Below are 20,769 nucleotides of genomic sequence, written 5' to 3'. Positions count from 1 at the left end.
ACATAAATGAATTAATACAATGTCAGAAAGGCTGGATCGGAGTTCCCCCGTGTGGTGCCCGTGGTGCCGTGGCACCTGCCAGTTCTTCCCTTGAAATCCACCAAGCTTTTCAGAAAGTGGGTGGGGTCATTGTAAGGCAGGGCTGGTTATTGGCTGCCCTTGTTCAAATGAAACCATTTTCTACCGGAGGATAGGGAGGATTGGTAAGCATCTGGGCTTTCCCTAATCAGAGTATGGTTTCATTCCCCCTTCAAGACTTCCTTCTTTGCAGGAGGTGCAAGGAGGGAGGTATTCCATTTGACTCCATGCCTGAGGCAGCCATTTGGGGTGTGGCTCCCTCTCTTTGCAAGCCATTTGGGGTGTGGCTCCATCTCTTTGCAAGCCATTTGGGGGTGGCTCTCTCCATGCCTCTCAAAATTCCAAAGGTGACCACAAGCTTAAAGAGGTTGGGGACCCCTGGGCTGCCCAATCTATCTGAACGCAATGTCACAGACAAACACACACACTCACACACACTCAAATGATGGGAAAAATCCCAAAGGGAGTATGTCCTAGCTATACAAGTGGTGGTGGAGAGTGCCCTCAAGTCAGAGTTGACTTACGGTAACCCCAGGTCAGGGTGGCTATACAAGTAGAACAGCTTCCTGACTTTGAGTCGAAAGTTGAATCTTTTGTTGGTTAACCAGGTTTGTATTAAGCCCGTCCCACAGGACCAGATGGAGTGGGAAGGGAGGAGCCAACAGCAGAATGGATCCTGTGCATGTTTGCAAAGCACAGGGAAGGGGTGGCTCAGCAGAAAATAATCTAATGTGCAAACCAGAAGGTCCCAAGTTCAGTACCTATTGTCTCTAATTGAAGGCTTTCAGATAGCAAACACTAAGAAAGATCTTTCTCTGCCTGAGACCCTTGGAAGGGAGCCAAACCAAACCCTGTTGTTAAGAACTGATCCTGTTCATTTCTGCATTGTCCCAATCTGAGCTATTTTTCTGGGTCATGCTGAAGTGTGAGCGGCTGGTGATTGGGACAGAGATTTTGGGAACTCGTTTTTATATCGGTGCCCATTTCAAAAGAGGCAACGAAGTACCCTGAAGTCGTTTTGCTTTCCCTTCATAACAGCTTGTTAAAAAAATGTTGGTAATGGGGAAAGGGAGGGTATTTTTTAAAAAGGCTTGTAAAAAGAATTATGAAGTATCAAGGAAATTACATTTTTCCCCACAACTAAGTAGCATGACAATTGCAACCGATAGAGCAAATTAAATTCTAAATGCGCAAGTGATTTGATAGATACCATTTTGCAAAGTGTTACGGAAGGAAAGGGCTGTTATTGGAAAATGGAGTTAAAATCCAGAACAAGCCTTGCCAGTTCTGAGACCTGATCCAATTATGCAGTGCTCATTAGCATAAATTTGAATGGGGAAGGATGGAATGGAGCAAAAAAAAAGAACATAAAAGAATCTTGATAACCTAATGATATATTTGCTTTGGGAACTAGAAACAATGTTGCCTCAAAAGCCTTTTCTCCCATAGCAAAGAATCAGATAAGCACCCAATGGTATCCCAGAAATCTCCGTCACATAATCTAGGAAAGCCCTCCTTTGCACATAATGATAATCCAATGGTCACCTGTTAATATGCCATTTCAATTTAATCATTTGCCACACCCAATGTTTAAGTTAAATTGACACTGCTATCCTCCAGGCTTCTCCAGCATGGGCTCCATAGTGCCCCTGACTTCACTGCTCAGTACGACGGCAAAGGAAAAAATGGTGGTAAAATCATAGAGTTTCCAGTGAGTCCTAGAACATTGCATCAATGTGATGACATCACTTCTGGGTACACCCTGGAAGTGACATGGTGTTGCTGTGACACCACTCCCTGTGTCTCAACCCCTCAAGTCTCCTGCAGATTACCAGCCACCAGCTGGCAACCCTAGCACCCAATGATGTGATTCCTGACACCCACTTCTTTCCTAAAGCAAAGAGCCAATCCTGGCTTTCATATGCTTAATTGGAGCAGAAGGTGCTTTAGAAGGCTCCAGGAGACATCCCTTTTGGGTCTTCAAGGAGCACAACCCCAAGGTGCTTACCTTTAAAGCCCTAAATGTCTGGGACCTAAGCAATAGAAGAACTGATTCTGCCCATAGTGGATCTTCCTTTCAAGCCCTGTTCTCTGCCCCCTCCCCCTGCAGAAGCAAGGAGGGTGGCAACCAGAGACAGAGCTTTCACAGTGAAGATGCCCTACGTTTGGAATGCCCTCTTCCTAGACATTCCCTTGGCATCTACATTTTTTTAACAGTCAGGAACTAAATCAACACATTCTTTTCTCAAGCTTTTGAGTCTTATCGCACATTTAGCTGCTTATTTTAATCCCTCTTATACATTTCAGTCAGCATTCCACCTTGTTTTATGCTGGTATTAGTCTACTTTTATATTCTTTTATGGCATTTCTACTGTTAGTGGACTCTTGGTTTTCATGGCGGCTGGGTTTCTTTTGCTGTTGGGGTTAGTTTTATTTGATTTGTTTTCTTTAAATTTGCATCCAAATTCTTTTATTTTATGTTGTAAGCTGCCTTGAGCAGATAGCTGCAGAGGAGGAATATTCATTTGCTAAATAAATACATTTCTAAATACTTCTAGAAGTTTCTTATACAAAGACCCAGAAACACAACTTGAGCTTCAAGCACTAGACCATGCACCCCTGTTCTCCATGCTCCCCTGTTCTCCACTCGACCCATTTTATCCTAATCAGTTGGCCAATACAGGATCACACTGATAGTTCCAACGTTTGTTCCTTCCTTGGCTTTTCCCCATCCAGTCCATAGTGATGTGAATTGTTGAGTAAGGCTCATGGAACATTCTATGTGTCTACAGATGAACATTTATTCAGGTACTGGCCCATGGTTTCTTTTGTAGAGTGAATGCATATTGGTACTTTCTTACAAACACATGTATGTATGTAAATGCAAGATGTGTGTACATTCTCTATAACATGTGAATGGGACTAATATTACAGGCAGGGCCGGATCAATGGGGGGGAAGGGGGGTAGCCTGCCCCCAGAGCTGCCAAAGAGGTGGCACCGGGTGCAGCTGGCAGTCGCTGGAAGCGTGCCGGAGCTGGCAGAGGCAGCGTGGGTGGCTGAGCGGAGGGCTGGGAGTCAGCCTGCGCCATTCGCCTGCCCTGCTGACAGGGCAGCTGGCTTGCCACGTGCGCAGGACAGGGAGTGCACAGCAAGCCGGCTGCCCCGTCAGCGGGGCAGGCAAATAGCGCAGGCAGCCTCCCAGCCCTCCGTTCAGCCTCCCGTGCTGCCGCCGTCAGCTCCATAGTGCACCATGCGCCGGGGCAGCTGGCTTGCCATGCAGGCAGCACGCCTCTGGGCCCTGCATGATGATGTCATGGAAGTGATGTCATCACACAGCACCGGGAACGTGCACATGCTATACGCATGGGGAATGCCAGACCGGTTGCCCTGGATGCTGGCAGCACACCTCTGGGCCCTGCACAGGCAGTACGCCTCCGGGCCCTGCGTGATGACGTCATGGAAGTGACATCATCATGCAGCACTGGGAATGCCAGACCAGTTGCCCTGGATGCTGGCAACCCTAGATACAGCCCTGATTACAGGCATAACTCTGCCATCCCAAACACACTCGATTGTGGTTGTGCTGCTTTGAGCAAGTCAACTGGGTTTCCTATCTGCTTAGCCCCATGCCAAGTTCTGAGGAGAGATGAGGTGGAGGGAGCACATTTCACGCAAAAAAGCTAAGAAATATATCCCCATTTTAATAATAACTGAGAGCGCCGCAAATTGACTTAGAAATGTTCTCCAATTCAAATCAAGGGCAGGAAATATTGCTCTCGTTCTGGTTTGACTTCAGTATGTCATCAGGTAGCCAAATCTGATTGCCCCTGTGGCAGTGGGACATTATCACAATGGTAATAAGTCAATAAATAAATAATGTGTGATCCCTGATTGGTTGGCTTATGTAGCCAGTCGGAAGAACCACACTCTTAATTTTTTTTTTGCTAAGATAGTGATCAGAAGCAAAACATTGCAAAAAGGTGATATTTAGGGAATTCAGGCGCTCTACAATTTTCTTCCCAAACCCATGAAATTCTGCTCGGTCTTGGCAAAGAGAATTTGCACCATTAATACCCCTGTAAGATCTATGCCTGTTATTTTAAAACTCATTTGACATGAATATTTATTTTGCTACTTAGAAAATTAGGTGGGAGGAAATAGGGTGGCTCCGTAGTAGCTATTAGGGGAGAAAAGCGGGGTCACAGTTCACTCATGAGAAAACAACGAGGAAGCCATTAGACTCCTTATTTTTGTGTCCTTTTACTATGTGTATTCTGAAAACACAACAATAGGCATATAATAACAGTGTGGTGAAATGAATCTCCAAAACTATTTTCCAGGTAAGAAGTACATTATGATGACTAGAGTTTTCAAAAAAGCATAAGGCATTCATTTTTGCAGAGACACTTTTGATGCTACGTAGGGATAAGTGGCACGAAGATTGCCGCTAAAAGAAAAGACTTTTTTTTTGGATGGAAGGAAAGAGCTAGCAACAGATTTATCCATTAAAATAAAATAGATCTCAACAATTCTTGCCTAAAGTGAATTTTGAGGTTCCTGGTATGGGGGCAGGGGGGAATCTGAATAATTTCTAAGGAAGCTAGTAAAGTTTCATATGACTTCTGGTTTCTCTCATCGCTCACTAAGTTCCACTGAGCTGATTAGGATTTAATTCTGACTAAGCATGGTCAAGATTAGAGATGGGCACGATCCCAAAAAAATTAACGATCCAGCTGATCATGGATCGGCGCCGGCAACAATCCCGAATTAACGATCCACACCGATCATCTCCCATTCCCAATCCGTGGATCGTGGATTGTGGAGGCCAAAGCGGGCCATGCTGCTATTCCCAGCTACGTGGGAAGGTGGGTGGTGGCGGCGGCCGCCGGGCCTGGCGGGCACGGGGAGGCGGCGACAAGCCGCCTTCCCTCAGGTCCCATTCAGCAACACAGGAGGTCTGTGTTTGGCCGTCAGAGCTGCCTATCAGGGTTTTCAGGGATGAGATTGGAGTGCCCATGGCTACAGAACACCCCCTTCCCCCTCCCTCCCCTGCATGTCTTCTCCCAACTTGTGACTGCTTTGCTGCTCCATGGTTGGAAGGAAGCCTTGCTGATCAAGGAAAGCTGGGCTTCCGTTCGGTGACAGGAGGGCAAACAGAGCTCAGGCTTTCCCCTGGCTCCGTTGCCAGGGGAATAGATTGCTGGTGCCTGAGTGTCTGGATCCCCGATCTGAGCCCAAACACAATGATCCAGGCCTCTCCCGATCACTGGATTGTTGGCCGTGGATGATCACGATCTGCCGGGTCGTGATCGCCATTATCGTGGGTTTTTTTCGATCGTAATGTGGATCGTACCCATCTCTAGTTAAGATTGCATTATTAAGGTCGTAAAGAAGACAAACATATTACAATATCCCTGCTCAACTGAGGCTACTACAAAGTTTGAGCAAAGTTACACCACTTTCCGCCCTCTCGGCATTCATATGAAGCTGCCTTGTACTGAAGGTCCATCTGGGTCAGTATTGTCTACTCTGACTGGTAGCTGCTCTCCAGGGTCTCAGGCAGAGGTCTTTCATATCACCCTAACACATCAAGCTGCCTTATACTGAATAGTGACCATCTGTCCATCTGGGTCAGTATTGTCTACTCTGACTGGTAGTGACATTCCAGAGTCTTAGGCAGAGGTCTTTCATATCACCTTAACACATCAAGCTGTCTTATACTGAATAGACCCTCCGTCCATCTGGGTCAGTATTGTCTACTCTGACTGGCAACTGCTCTCCAGGGTCTCAGGCAGAGGTCTTTCAGATCACCTACTGCTTTGTCCTTCTTAACTTATGATGCCAGGGATTGAACCTGGGACCTTCTACATGTGAAGCAAAGGTTCTTCCACTGAGCCACAGCCCTTCCCTTAACACTCTTGTTAGATAGACTGTTGATGTTCATTTTTCTGTATTGTCCATGGCATGCAAATATTGAGAATGGCTTGACTCAGACTCCCAACTGAGCTTGTAGCTGAAGCGATTAGAACAAAAAATCCCCCAGGGCAGCAATGATGCAAAACCATTTTCACTTAAGACATCTCCATTTAATGCAAAAGTTTTGTCCTGCATGAGCATTAGATCATACAGAGTGCAGTCCCACAACAGGAGTTTAGTCCAGTGGCACCTTAGAGACTAACAAGATTTTCAGAATGTAAGCCTTGGGGATTCAGAGCTCCCTGTCTGAAGAACGGAGCTCTAATCTAGGATACCAGGATACAGGAAACATGTCCTGCCTCCATGGCTGCTAAGATGAAGAAGAAGTGCAAGCAAGAAAGGGAGGAGGAAGGAAAGAAGTCCCTGAGAGAAACAATTTCCTTATCAGAGGGATAGCTCCAGTAGGAAGGTGGGCCGCACAAGCCCTGACCTTTCTACTTCTCTGAGCCAAGCTACAAGTGACGAACTACACTTGCCTGACAAGTGAACAGACTCACGTGTATTCCTCCGTTTACTTGCCATTCACTTGCTCTTCCACTTGATCAAATGGAGAGTAAGGGAATGGCAAGTGAACAGGGAGGGATACTCGTGAGTCTGTTCACTTGCCAGGCAAGTGTAATTCGTCACTTGTAGCTTGGCTCTGAGACATGGGACAGTGTGAGTCCTTCACTTCTTACAAAGCAGACCTCAGAGTGAAAACCTGAATGAGATCATAAGAAGCAGCCAAGAGTTATTGTCTAGGGTCATGATTAGACATGGGCACAAACCAAAAAAAAATTATTGAACCAGCGGATTGTGGTTCAGTATGGACCACGATCCCGAATTCCCGAACAGCAACAACCATCTCCCATCCCTGAACATGGATCGTGGATCGTGGAAAACGCAGCAGGGCATGCCACTGTTCCCAGCGATACAGGAACGGTGGCTGATGCCGGCAGCCACCGGGCCTAGCAGGGGAGGAGGCGGGGAGTCTGCCCACTCACTGGTGGCGTCAGAGCTGCCTATCAGAGTTTGCAGGGATAAGATTGGAGTGCCCATGGCTACAGAACACCCCCTTCCCCCTCCCTCCCCTGGGTGTCTTCTCCCAACATGTAACTGCTTTGCAGCTCCGTGGTTGGAAGGAAGCCCTGCTGATCAAGGAAAGCTGGGCTTCCATTTGGGTTTCCAGGGTGACAGAAGGAAGGCAGACAGAGCTCAGGCATTCCCCTGGCTCTGTTGCCAGGGGAATAGATTGCTGGTGCCTGAGTGTCTGAATTCCCAAACCGAGCCCGAACGCCACGATCCAGGCCTCTCCCGACTGCTGGATCATTGGCCGTGGACAATCAAGATCCGCCAGGTCACAATTGCGCGATCGTCATTTTCGTGGGTTTTTGATGCTTGTAATGCGGTTTGTGCCCATCTCTAGTCGTGATGAGATGACAGTTCAGGACTTTGGAGAGCAAGGGATAGAGGGAGGGGTCCCAAATACTGGAGAGCAAGAGAGGCTTGGGAAAATCAAGGGGGACAATGTAAACATGAGGCTATCTTATTCTGAGTCAGTGGCCCTCCAAGTTCACGTCTTTCACCTTACCCACTACCTGGTCCTTTTAACTGGAGGTGCCTGGGACACACTTGGGACCTTCTGCACGCAAAGCAAATTCTCTGCTCCTGGGCCATTTTCCTCTCTGAGCACAGCCCAGCTGGGAAGACAATTTAGGCTGAAACGCACCCACTCTACCACTGCCCATCTTCATTGGGTTATACCTCACTAGTTATTTAAAAAGAAAACATAAACTGGACAAGCCCATAGATGTGACTTCTTCAATGACTCTTTCTGTAATGTTCCTTCTGTTTGGGCTCCTGGTATTATTCTGCCTCCATAATCTTGTCCGAAAACAATGCCCTCATCAGATAGGTCTCTGTCTTCACACAGGAAGAGTAGAATTTTGCTCCACTCAAATGCCTCATCAACTCATTGACATATGACAGCATCTGACCTTTAGAAGTATGCCCCTCCAGCGCTGGGAGAGTGACTTGAATTTACTACCAAACCTGCGGGAAAAGCAGTGCTCAGTGAAATATGTTTTCTTTTCCACATCACAGACTGAGCTGGATATCACAGGCCTGGCCACAGCTCGAGGCTCTCTTTGGCCATTTAGAAAGGGGAAGTTCAGTGCCTATCGAGAACCATATTTCATTAACTTACTGGACAAACACTGGTGTCTGGAAGCCCAGCATAGGCAAGCTATTTGAAGGCCTTTCTGGCTGGGAAGACAGAAGAATCCTTGCTCACTCAGAGAACAATACTTAGTAATTTACTTATTAGATATTTACCCCATGCTATGTATGTGTGTATGTGCTGTCAAGAAGCAAATGACTGATGGAGACTCCAGCAAGGGATTTCCAAGGCAATTGAGGTGATTTGCTATTTCCTTCCTCTTCAGAGCCCTGTGGCGCAGAGTAGTATGCTGCAGTACTGCAGCCCCAGCTCTGCTCATGACCTGAGTTCAGTCCTGGTGGAAGCCGGTTCAGGAAGCCGGCTCAAGGTTGACTCAGCCTTCCATCTTTCCGAGGTCAGTAAAATGAGTACCTGGTTTCCTGGGGGTAAAGTGTAGACGACTGGGGAAGGCAATGGAAAACCACCCCATAAAGTCATCAGAACAAAATGGCTGTCATCATAGGTGAGACCAATCACAAAATGGCTGCCATCTAAGTTTAGACTAATCACAAAATGGCTGCCATGGGGAGCAAATCGAAAAGTTGGGAGACTCCAAACTAGGTATCCTTCTAGAATGGACATTTTCTGCAGACCCAAAGGTGGTGCCTGCTAGGGTCTTCAGAGGTGTTTTGTTGCTTCATCAAGATAGAGGAAATCCATAACTGGCATTTTGCTCCGGGAGTGAGGTGTTTTGAGGTAGAAATGTGGGTGCAAGGAAACACATTGGTTGGTGCTGTATCCCAGAGGGAACATGAGAGATGGGTTTCAGGTTCAGGGCAGAGTTGTGGGGGAAAGCATTGATAGAAATACTACAGTAACGCTCCACTTGGTTTCCCGTTTGATTGGGGAAACCCATCCCTCACTGTCCAATCTGCCTGCTGGGTGGCATTGCCCCTTCTCCTTGATGCAATGAGATGGGTGAAGATAGTAGAGTTTCCAGCCTCCAGGTGGGATGGGATTAAGAGTTCTGGAATTACAACTGATCTCCATACCGCACAGATCAGTTCCCCTGGAGGAAATAGCTTTGGAGAGTGAACTCTATGGCATCGCTTTCCCTCCCCAGGCACCATCCCCAAATCTCCAGGAATTTCCCAAGCCAGAGGTGGAAACTGTAGAAGCTGGACATGACTGGGGATACATGCTGTAAACTTGGTCATAAAGGGCCCTCTTGCACACTATCGATGTTATATCTGTGCCACTGTAGCACTCATGCCACAGGGTTGCCACTGATATAGTCAGCTGTCCCCTGCATTGATGCATCATCCAAGCCCCTCCTGAGGAGAACACACTCCTTTGGGGTGGGCCAGCTTTGACACTGGTTCCGATCTAACGGTGTTCCTGTGTTGCTCTCAGCCATTGTCCTCTCTTCCTCAACAAAGTTATTGAAAAGAAAGAAGTGGGAGACCCCCCTCGTAATTAACATGCAGCAGTGTCTGTCACACAGGGAGCAGGCACAGTTATAATAACTTGGGAGTCAATAATTCATAAACCATAATGCATTATTAATCAATTATCGAGGCCCGAATTACATTTAATGAGATTAAGCTGATTGGAGCGCTAGGCTGTTGGAATCATATTGATTTAATCAATGTGCTTAATTAAACTGTGTACATTTTTGCACACAATGATTAGTTTGCAGCACCCTGAAAAAAAAAAGGAGGAGGGGCATTCCTCGCTGTTCCACATTTTCAGATTTTTTTTTCTGTTCATAATTTGTGCGGGGGGGGGGGACAAGATTGAAAGGAATCAAGTTCATGTTGGAGGAAAAAAGCATTCGCAGGGGCAGCCTGTGAAACTGACCGGCTAACAGCTCGTGCTACTGAATGCTGCAGTATGGTGGAAGGGGGACCTTGTCCAAGGGCCTGGCAAGTTGATGGCAGAGAAATGTGGGCTACCAGAGCAGCTGTTCATCAACTGTCCAATTCCAACGTCACTGCTACCACTTCTCCATATTCTCCAAGAAGGACCGCTGGTCTCTCTCCCTGATTCAGTGGTATTCGGCAATGGATACGAATGAGCGAATATTTGTTATTTTGTTTCCTTCACAATGATCTACACAAAAACAAGCAGTGGAGCGAAGCAGGTGGACTAAAATCTGCCATGAAACCTGCTGCATAACCTTTGGCCAGTTGCTTTCAGTCTATCCTACTGCCATAGAGGTGTTGAGATGACAAAACAGGGGAGAAGAAAGAACATTATACACCCCCCTGAGCTCTTTGAAGGAAAGTGTGTGTGTAAAGTGCTGTCAAGTTGCAGACAACTTATGGCAACCCCGTAAGGTTTTCAAGGCAAGCAGCAAACAGAGGAGGTTTTGCCATTGCCTGCCCAACCCTGGAATTCCTTGGTGGTACAAGCAAGATGGAAGCCAAGCTAGCTGGTAATCATCATGCGCCTTGCTCTTTTGTACCCACAAAGACAAAAATCTACAGAGATGCTTCAAAGCTCTCCCTTCCACCCACCCCCCCCACACATGTACCCTATCTGATGAAGGCAGCCTTGATGCTCAAAAGCTCATGCCCTGGAAATCTTGTTGGTCTTTAAGGCGCTAACCCTGTGAGCCAGCTCTATTCTACTCTAATTTCGAACACCACCAGCTACCCTAGTAACCACTTCAACATCTTTACTTAAGTGCCTGACTCTCTGACAGTTTAATTTCTCCCTTCGGTGCTGTTCCCATGCTGTAAGATGCAGCCGGAACCTAATGCATAATAAACCGTTACACTTGTCATAGCAGAGTTTTCCTGGGCGGAATCTTTATTACGGTCATTGTGACGATGCAAAGAGCCACTCACAGCATCCTGCTTGGCTTCCAGAGGTGGAGATGAATGGATAATTTTGGAGGTCCAGGACAGAGCATGTCTTGGGGGACAGAGGCGAAAATAGCCCTGTCCACATGTTTGGAAACCCAGCATATTTGACACAAGAGAAGCACAGAATGGCTCGGTGGATTCTGCAATGTGTCTCTTTTTAGTAAACCTCTTGAGAGGACAGGACAAGGTTTTAATAAGCAGGTTCATGTAGCTTGAATAGCCGATCCCTATCACTTGAATGAGAAAAGGACGGCGGCATCAGGATGTATAAAACATGTGGGTCTCAACAGGTTCATGCATAGACGATGAACGCTGGGACGGTTCTTTATTCCTCTCTTTTCCATGTTCCATTACCGATAAGTAGTAAGCAATTATTGTAGGAGGCTGGTGGAATACTAACAAACTCAAAGAGTCCTGCGATGAAAAGTGTATACTATTGAGACTACCATAGGAACGGAGACTCGGGTGGAGATAGACACTAGGCTATTCTAGCTCTCCCCTGCTGTGCCTGCTCTCACCCCGACACTGCCCCCAAATGCAGATCCAAAATTCACAATCAAAAAGTGAACATAAAACATGGTAGAATGCAAGAGTCAGTAAGCCACAAGAAAGCATGGCCTGGATCTAGACCAAATGGAGTGTGCAAGGACTTTCGCTCACAGAGTGTGATTCCCCCCCTTCCCCACTTATCATGACAGCCTGAAATGCCCCCTGAAATCCTGTTCTTGAAGGAGGGGACCCTCAAAAGCAAGATTTGGGGGGGAGGGGAGGTTGGGGGGAGGGGGAGAAATATTGCATTCTGTGAATGGAAATCCTTGTACCTGTGGAAATATTAGTCTGGATTAGAGATGGGCTTGAACTGAAATACAAACCAAAGTTCATCATGAACCGGACCAGTTCACGTTTTGCGAACCGGTGGTTCATCGGAGTCCATTTCTGACGAACCGCCACAAACTTTAGGCCAGTTCGTTTGGTTCATTTTTTTTGGTTTGTCACTGTAAACAGTCTGCCGCCGATCAAACAATTTCCTAGGCAACTGGGGGGATCAGCTTTCTGCAGACCTTCTGCTGCCAAACGAACTGAAAGTTTCTGATTCGTGGTTCATGAAATGTGACGAACCATGAACCATACGGTTCGGTATTTTCTCAGTTTGTGCCCATCTCTAGTCTGGATCCATTCCCATGAACACAAACACAAATGAAGCTGCCTTATACTGAATCAGCCCCTTGGTCCATCCAGGTTAGTATTGTCTACTCAGACTGGCTGTGGCTCTCCAAGGGTCTTTCACTACCTGATCCTCTTAACTGGAAATCCTGGGGACTGAACCTGGGACCTTCTGCATGTCAAGCAGATGCTCTACCCTTGAGCCACAGCCTTTCCCCATGCTGTCTCAGTGTGCTACAAAGAGTTCTCTACTTATTCTGGAACCAGGGTTGCTGTCTCATTCACTATCTAGTGTGCCAGGGATGAAGGTCTCCACTGGGCAGCCAATTTCAGGATAAGCTGGAGATGACTCATAATGCTGGACAGCAAGAGCCAGGTGGTGAGATCCTTATTGCAAAGAGCTGAGTAGGGCTTAATTTGTGCAGCAGTTTGTAAAGCTCGACAGAATATTGGCGCTAACGTCGAATAGCAGCAATTGTTAGTAGTAATCCACTGTCGACGGAAGACACAAACTAGATGGCATAATTGTATGTGATAACTTTGCCATACCTATTGTATCTACTACATTTATATGTATGTAACTTTTTAATTTTTAATGTATACTGGTATCACATTTTAAACCGTATATTGGTATTACATTTTTAAAATCATATACTAGGGTAGTGCAATTTCTTGTTTATGTGTTATGCTGGTCTACGACTGTAATAAACAGATTGATTGATAGGGCTTAATCTAAGCTCAGTTGGAGAGCTGTTGAACCAGCAAAGGCTAAAGTTCAATGGTTGCTAGTCTAAGTAGGCTATACTGACCTCGATAGATGCAGGAGAATGCAGTTTCACAGGTAACATAAAAAGGGGGAGAAAGATACAAGCAAAAAAACCCTGCAAAAATACATCCCAAACAAACTGCCAATGTTCTAACTCTGGAGTTTTCAATATTTCGATTTTTTTAAAACTAATATCAGGGATGAGGAGAATGCTGTGCTGAGACAATAAGAAGGAACAGGACAAGAGAAGCCCTTTCATCTTGAGAGCCAGCTTGGTGTGGTAATTAAGAGTGTAGGACTACAATTTGGGAGATAGACTCTGCCATGAAACTCAGTGGAGGACCATGGCAAAGTCACTCCCATCCAACCTAACCAACCTGAACAGTTATTGCAAGAATAAAATGGAGGCAGGGAGAGAGACATTGTAAGCAGCTTGATCATCCCCAGAGGGGAGAAAAATGGGGTATGAATGTCTAACTAAATAAATAAGATTGAGGCCAGAGTTTGAATGGAAGCAAAACAAGGAAAAGCCCTCAAGTTATTTGTGGACCTTAGGGCCAAGCTACACATGACGAATGACACTTGAACAGCAAGTGTATTTCTCCCTGTTCACTTGCCCTCCACTCAATCCACTTGCCGTTCAAGTGTCATTCGTCATGTGTAGCTTGGCCCTTAGAAGGCTCAAAATTAGCATTATTATGGGAAGGGGAAAGGGGCACAGTATTTTATCTGTTTTTATAATTGGTTTTAAGTTGCATTTTAATCAATGTTGTACCTCGCCCTGAGCCCACTTGCAGGGAGGGTGGGTTAAAAATAAATAAACAAATAAAACAAATAAAACAAATAAAACAAACAAAACAAATAAAAGAAAGAAAGAAAGAAAGAAAGAAAGAAAGAAAGAAAGAAAGAAAGAAAGAAAGAAAGAAAGAAAGAAAGAAAGAAAGAAATGGAATCTCCTTGTCTAAAATTCGTATTTTTAGATTCCTCATTTTGTTTTTCTCTTTCAAAAAGAGAATTTCTCTTTGATTTCTCTTTGTAGTTTTCTGTTATGTCTCTATGCACCCTTTTGTAACTTCAACACTTGCAGAGCTGGTTTTTTTAAAAATGTTACATAGCACAGGGTGCTCTAGCAGGAGGGTAGGAAGGGTTAGGATTCTGAAAATCTGTAGAACTACCTCCCTGCCCCTCTTCTCTGTGAACTGATCAGGCATCTGACGAAGAGAACTTGATTCTCGAAAGCTTATGCTACAATAAAATTGGTTAGTCTTAAAGGTGCTACTGGACTCTTTTTGATCTGAAACAAACTCCAAATTCCTAAAAAGGTGGGGGGCAGGCAGATTGCTGGATTTCAGGGAGAAATTGCGTAAGGAGGAATTCCTTTTAACGCTACAAAAACCCTAACGAGACTCAAATACAAATGAGCCAACCACAGTTCTTCCTCATGCCTCCAGTTCAAAACGCCCATTTCTTTCCAACCTGCAGCTCTCGTACAGGTGGAATCGTACCAAGCCTTGACAACGATTCCCAGGGACCTGGGGCACCGAGGCCTTTAAACGTTGGCTCTGCTTTTGCAAAGTGTGGATATCTGGCATTCCAACACAAGTGGCCTTTTTGCCCTGCAGACTGGAGGATGTGTCAAAGCAGAAAGCTGGAAGAACAAAACCCAAGTGTTGCTCAAAGCTCAGGCAAAGAATCAAGAAGGGGGGAGGCTATGCATCTTCTAAAAGCTCTAATTAACCAAGTGGCTTAAATGAAATAATAAGTACATGATTATTCAGCCTCGCCCCGAGGCAGACCCAGAGCACAAAACATGGCACACTCTCTTCCTGCCAATTAATCCAATAAATCAAATGGATTGCATCCTCACAAGAACACTGCGATTATCGTTCCCAGAGCTCGCCCCAGGAGCAAGCGGCATCTTTACAAACAAGCAGGTGTCGCTTAACAGACATCTGTCCCCGCCACAGTGCACAATGCATTTCAGGTCCCATGGCTGAATTAAGTTCCATGAAATAAAAGTTCGACAAAATTAAAGAAATGACTTGGGTGCTGCAAGCGTGCAGAAAAATTTACAACCGGGGTCAGCAGCCTTTTCTAATTAAGAGTCACACTGTGTCAAAATTCAGAACTAGAGATCAACAAAGAGCCAGGAAAAGAGCGTACTTTAATTGTATAGTTGCATAGAGAAAACTATACCACTTAATATTACTGATGATTGACATGTCCATTATTAATCCATAAAGTTTCTGCAGCCTAAACACCATCTGTTGCAAATTCTTTGTTAGGAAGTGGCACGCACGTCTCACAGTAAGTAATAAATATACACAGACGTACCCTGTGCAATCTCTTCAGTGTACTGGCATAAATCTGCATATGGTTCTCACTTGGATCCCCTCTTATTATTACCTTCTCTGTTAAGCATCCCTTCCATCCATCAAAATCATTGCCTGCCTCTCTTTGCATACTGGTTATTCCAGCATCCCGCCTACCCCTCCAAAACACTTTTACTGAGAGTCTTTCTACACGAGATGCCTTGGCACATGTTCGTCAAGTGTAGGGAGACGCAGTGTTAGCTGGGAAGGGTAGTTTAAAACGACAGAGCTGGTGGAGATCGCTCCTCAGCAGATTTGTTAATTTCATCTTCACCTCCCCAAAGGCTCTGTCAATTTCACCTCTCCAGTCCAAAACTGTGTGAGATCTCAACCAGAGGGCAGCAAGGAATGGAAATGGGCTGGAGCTGCCTTCCAGAGCTAGGCTTGGACCTGAGAGGTTATAATAGGCTGAATTTTCCCTTCTGGCATTTCACAGCCCCTTCACACAGCTCCACTGCATAGCGAAGCCTTTGCTCTGTCTTTTAAAACTACCCTCCCCGGCTACCATTGCATCTCCCAACACGTGTTCTTCACGTCTCAGATGTCTCGTGTACAGAGACTCTGAAAGATTTCATTTTCTTTTTCAATGAGCCACATCTGGCTTTGGCACCACAGGATGCAGACCCTTGAACTGTGGCTTCATAATCTATGCTATAAAAGTCCCAAGACTTGATGGGTTTGCCCCATAATTTCATGCTTTATGCGAAGCCTACAGGTCAGAATAGGATTGCAAGAGACAGGGAGATTTTTTAAAAAACATGGGAGCTGGGGATTGGTTGTTTTTGAAATGCTAAGGCAGGGCATTGGTCCTTGGGCATGGTTGGGAGGCACAGGACAACCAAGCTAAGATGCAGCCAAGCACCTCTTCATCATCCCTGGATCCAGCTCCAGCAAAGACCCTCCTCTCATCCCTGCTGCCACTGATGTGGCCTTCACAGCAGGCATCACACCTGGACCAGGCCTTTCTGAAATAACCCCCCTTCCCTGAGTACCCATTTTAGTAGTCAAAGAACTGCACTAGGATCTGGCCGACCCAGGATCAGATCGCCACTCTACCATGGAAGCTCTCTAGTTCACCTTGGGCCAGTCACTTTCTCTCGCCCTCTCAGCCCAACATACCTCACAGGGTTGTTGTGAGGAAAAAATGGAGGTGGAATGAACCATGTTGTAAGCTTCCTTGGGTCTCCGCTGTGAAGAAAAGCAGGGTATAAATATATAAATAAATACTATTGGTATCTGCATTCCTCTACGGTTGTATGTTAAGCCACTTTGGGAGGCAATTTTTGGCTGACAAGCAGAGCCAATCATTACAACTCTCATAGAACCTCTTCACCAGAGCGAGCATATAACCGTTGTAGACTAACAAGCTTGGAAGGTATTGGTGACTTACGGAATTGCTCCAGATTGGCATAGCTTTCCGATGTAGGCATGGCTGTGATGGTGACCAGGGGACAAGCATTTCCCCCCAGAGTATGGCACAGGGTCTGCCTCCGAAAGAAGATTTTCTTAGGGTTCCGGGTTTGTTCCAGGATGTCAAGGTGAGACTGAGAATGAGAACAGAGAAGGCAGGGGGAGAAGCACAATGTATTAAGAAGGATATTATGGGGACCAAAACAGGTCTACTCAGAACCAAGTCCCATTTTATGCAATAGGATTTACTCCCACTACTACAGACTAAGAGCCAAACTACAAGTGACGAATGACACAGGTTGGACACTTGTCAGCTTCCCTCAAGTTTTGATGGGAAATGTAGGCGTCCTGGTCTCGCAGCGTGGCTCTCCGACTGCTGTCCAATGGACTTTTCAACTGTCACTTGTCCAACATTCCGCCAGGCTGCCTACCTTTCCCGCCAAAACTTGAGGGAAGCTGACAAGTGTCCAACCTGTGTCAGGTGTCACTTGTAGTTTGGCTCTCACATGGCTAACTCCTCTGGATCTACTCCTAGGAAAGTGTGCTTAGGATTGCAGCCTAAAGCATGTGAAAAGTAATGGAAAAAAATAGGGGCTCCCTAGGGCTGTTTCAATATGTAAAAACCATGTGGAGGATGAACATCCTTCTCCCCAAACATCATAGCTGCAATCAGGATTGAGCCTGTTTGCAATTTGCTCATCTGATAACGAAGACCTCATGACTTCAGTGAATCCTTTCTACCATTCAAATGGGCTCTTGGCCTGATCTACTTTGCAAGGTTAGTTTAAGCTGTGTGCTTTACTGTAGTAAGGTACTTGGATCCTTTCGGGGAGAAAAGGGGGAGACAAACATTAAAATAAATAAATGAGGGTGGATGGGTTCATACACACTTCCTCTCTCCTTGCAAAAAAGTAAGGTGTCTAGTAGCACCTTTAAGACTAACCAACTTATTTGTAGCATGAGCTTTCGAGAACCACAGGTCTCTTCCTCAGATGTCATCTGACGAAGAGAGCTGTGGTTCTCGGACGTTTATGCTACAAATAAGTTGGTTAGTCTTAAAGGTGCTACTGGACTTTTTACCATTTTGCAACTACAGACTAACACGGCTAACTCCTCTGGATCTATGACCTTGCAAAACAGATGAGGTTTTTAAAAAATGGCAGCACCAGCTATGAGGATGGGTCTCTCTTGTGCCCACTTCCCTATGCAAGTCCTTCTCCTCTGACAAGAAATCAAGCCCACTGTTTGGCTGGCACAAGCCACAGGAGCCAATAGGAAATGCAAGTGACCAGTTTTGCTCCTACCAGAGTCTGCCAAGTTGCATTTGCTCAGGTTCCAGAATCTTTTCAATCCAGTCAGAAACCTCCAGTCCCCTGTACTTGTGCCTGCAAGCATGTGGCGTGAACCTATTAATACCGACTTTTAAAATTTTATCATCCTGGTGTAAATAGCATTTATTCATTACCCAAAGCAACTCTGGTTCTGGACGCTGCCCTTAGTCGCAGTCTCCTCCGTGGGCATAGATCTGCCATAAATACGCCTGCAGTTATTAAACGTACATTAGATTGTGACCAGTGTTTCCAAGTCACTGTTTCCATATGGGATTTTATCATCTTTTCAAATGTATTCTACAGATAATTGAGCCCTTGGGTTGCTAAATCACTTTGAATTCATTACCGGTCTGAAGAGGGGTGGGTGGAAGCATACTAGGTTTTGCACAGACATATGCTGGAAAATAAAACCTAACGATGCACAGGCAGGAGCTGGATTTTGTTCATCAGCCATTCTGCACAAATGGAATTGTTTTCCCATGGCAAAAAGTTAGAAGCCCCGGCAGGAAGTTCAAAGTTCTTTCCTCTGACCTGGTCAAAGTCATCACTGGAAAATATCCACAGCAATCATGACTTGGCTAGCACTGGGAAATGAGTACCTCTCCAGACTTTAGCATGTTGAAGAGAGATACCTGCCATTTATTATAAAGTTTTCTAAGGCTGTGCTGAAACTACTCGTTGTTTTTCAGGGATATTTTTAGCAGCGCGGGGGGAAAAACATCTCCTTTTTAAAATTTAATTTTCAGGATTATATATGAAAATATTTGTTTGCCAATTTACATCGCTTTCTCCTTGGGCTTCACAACTACTTTTCCCTGCTTATTTATTTATTTATTTTGCATTGCAAATACAGCCTTGGAAATTGCTTTATCAAAGAGGAGAACAGCTGAGGAGGTTAACATTTTCTTCCCTTGACAGTTTATCACTGGAAAAAGCCTCCCCTTTACTTGCTTTTATACCCACCTTTTTTGGGGGGGGGGATATAGGTAACTGTACAGGTAGCTGTAACATGTCTACAGCGGGAGTAATGGTAGCTTGGAGGGGGGCTTTTTCTAAGGAGAAAATGGCAATCAAGGAAAGAATTAAAGCCCTCTCTCCCACCCACCCCTCCAGGCAATTCTCCTCCTTGAGAAAACAAATCTGGAGATTGCATTTGCAAAGGAAACAAACGTTTAAAATAAAAATGAAAGAAATGGTAACATGAAACTAAGTTCTCTCCCCCCCCCGCCCCCGCAAGTGATCTCATGTGTCCTTAGAGATGTCATCAGATAGCCAAATTTGATTGGTTATCTAAAACAGAGATCTCATTTTCTGAATGATTCTAATTGGTTGATAGATGATTCTGCACACCTTGGATAATGCACTTCCAATCCAGTTTATAGATCATTTGGAATGGATTTTTTTGTGTGAGGAACAAAAAATCAACGATTGATAAAGTGCATTGAAAGTGCATTATCCAACGTTTGCAGAATCAGCCGATGAGCAATTCAGGAAAGAACGCCCTCACCCTCAGTTGAGTTTTATTCAACATTATTCTAGATTTCAGATTTTTCTGCAAACCTGGGACATTTTTCAGGTGTGTAGTAAGATCTGTCTTGTCCATTCCAGTCTCCAGATTTAAGTATCCACTGGTCAGGGCCACTTCACTATTAGTATATAAGTGACATAGTTACCATGATCTGGGTTTCCAAGATCTCAGAAGCTAAGCAGGGTCAGCCTTAGTTAGTAATTGTATGGGAGAAGACCAGGGTTACTGTGCAGAGGCAGGCAATGGCAAATCACCTGTGTTAATCTCTGCCTTCAAAACCCCAGCAGGGGTCATAATAAGGCAGCTACAACTTGATGGCACTTTCCCCAAAGACATCATTGTCTTACCAAATCCAAAATATAGTGGCTACAAAGTATAGCGAAGAAGCAATAGGAAATCAAGATGTTTGAAGGTAAATGAATCCGCACGCAGAGTATTTTGCAGGAACTATTTCTGCTTATCTGCAACTAGAGAACATTCTGCACTGACCTATTGTTTTGGCTAGGGCCCTCTGAGAAGCCAGCAACACATCCCTCTTATGGAACAGCCAGCATCCTTCAAACATCTCCTTCCAGTTTTTGCGAAACACGTGCAGCAATTTCCAAAAGCCAAATTCAATTTTAAAAAGGGGCCATCATTGCTGTCAGGTGCATTGCAAAAGGCTAGTACAGGGCTGGCAACTGGTGGGAGGCTCACCAAAGCAGTTGGGCCCATACTGGCAATGCACTGGTGTCACCGGCGACATGCTGACATCACTTCTGATCACACAGGAAGTGACATCAGAGCATTGGAATGCCAACCGTCACTCCCGTCCCCTTTTTTCTCCTTTATTTTTTCCATGCCATCCAGCTGATCAGCAGCAGGAAGGGTTCACTTTGGAGGGGAATTTCTTGCCCCCGGCAAGAACTTGGCCTAATTGCAGTCTAAATAGAGAGGTGCTGGGTGCCAGGAGCTTAAGAACTGGGACTAGCAGTTGAGTGGGTCTGCTGAGAAGTTTTATACTTCCACTGTGTCTAAAAGTGCTCTGGACCAAAAACAGTCATGTTCCATAACATGGACAAATCAGAACAGCCAGAGAGAATTCCTATTGGACAGAAACTTGGATGCTATCCTAGTGAGTAATGGACACTTAAAAT

General features: G+C 45.4%; 1 protein-coding gene across 1 annotated transcript in view; it reads right to left on the bottom strand.

The window, feature by feature from the left end:
• AGBL1 (AGBL carboxypeptidase 1) overlaps positions 1-20,769 on the bottom strand; it is a 433,907-nt gene that overhangs the window by 314,225 nt on the left and 98,913 nt on the right. Inside the window, exon 17 of the mRNA XM_055003103.1 lies at positions 16,755-16,908. Coding sequence (XP_054859078.1) covers positions 16,755-16,908 — 154 coding nt within the window. The remainder of the gene's footprint in view (positions 1-16,754; positions 16,909-20,769) is intronic.

The sequence above is a fragment of the Eublepharis macularius genome, chromosome 18 (genome assembly GCF_028583425.1).
Source record: "Eublepharis macularius isolate TG4126 chromosome 18, MPM_Emac_v1.0, whole genome shotgun sequence".
In the NCBI taxonomy this organism is placed as follows: Eukaryota; Metazoa; Chordata; class Lepidosauria; order Squamata; family Eublepharidae; genus Eublepharis; species Eublepharis macularius.
This window is presented reverse-complemented; position numbering and strand designations above follow the sequence as displayed.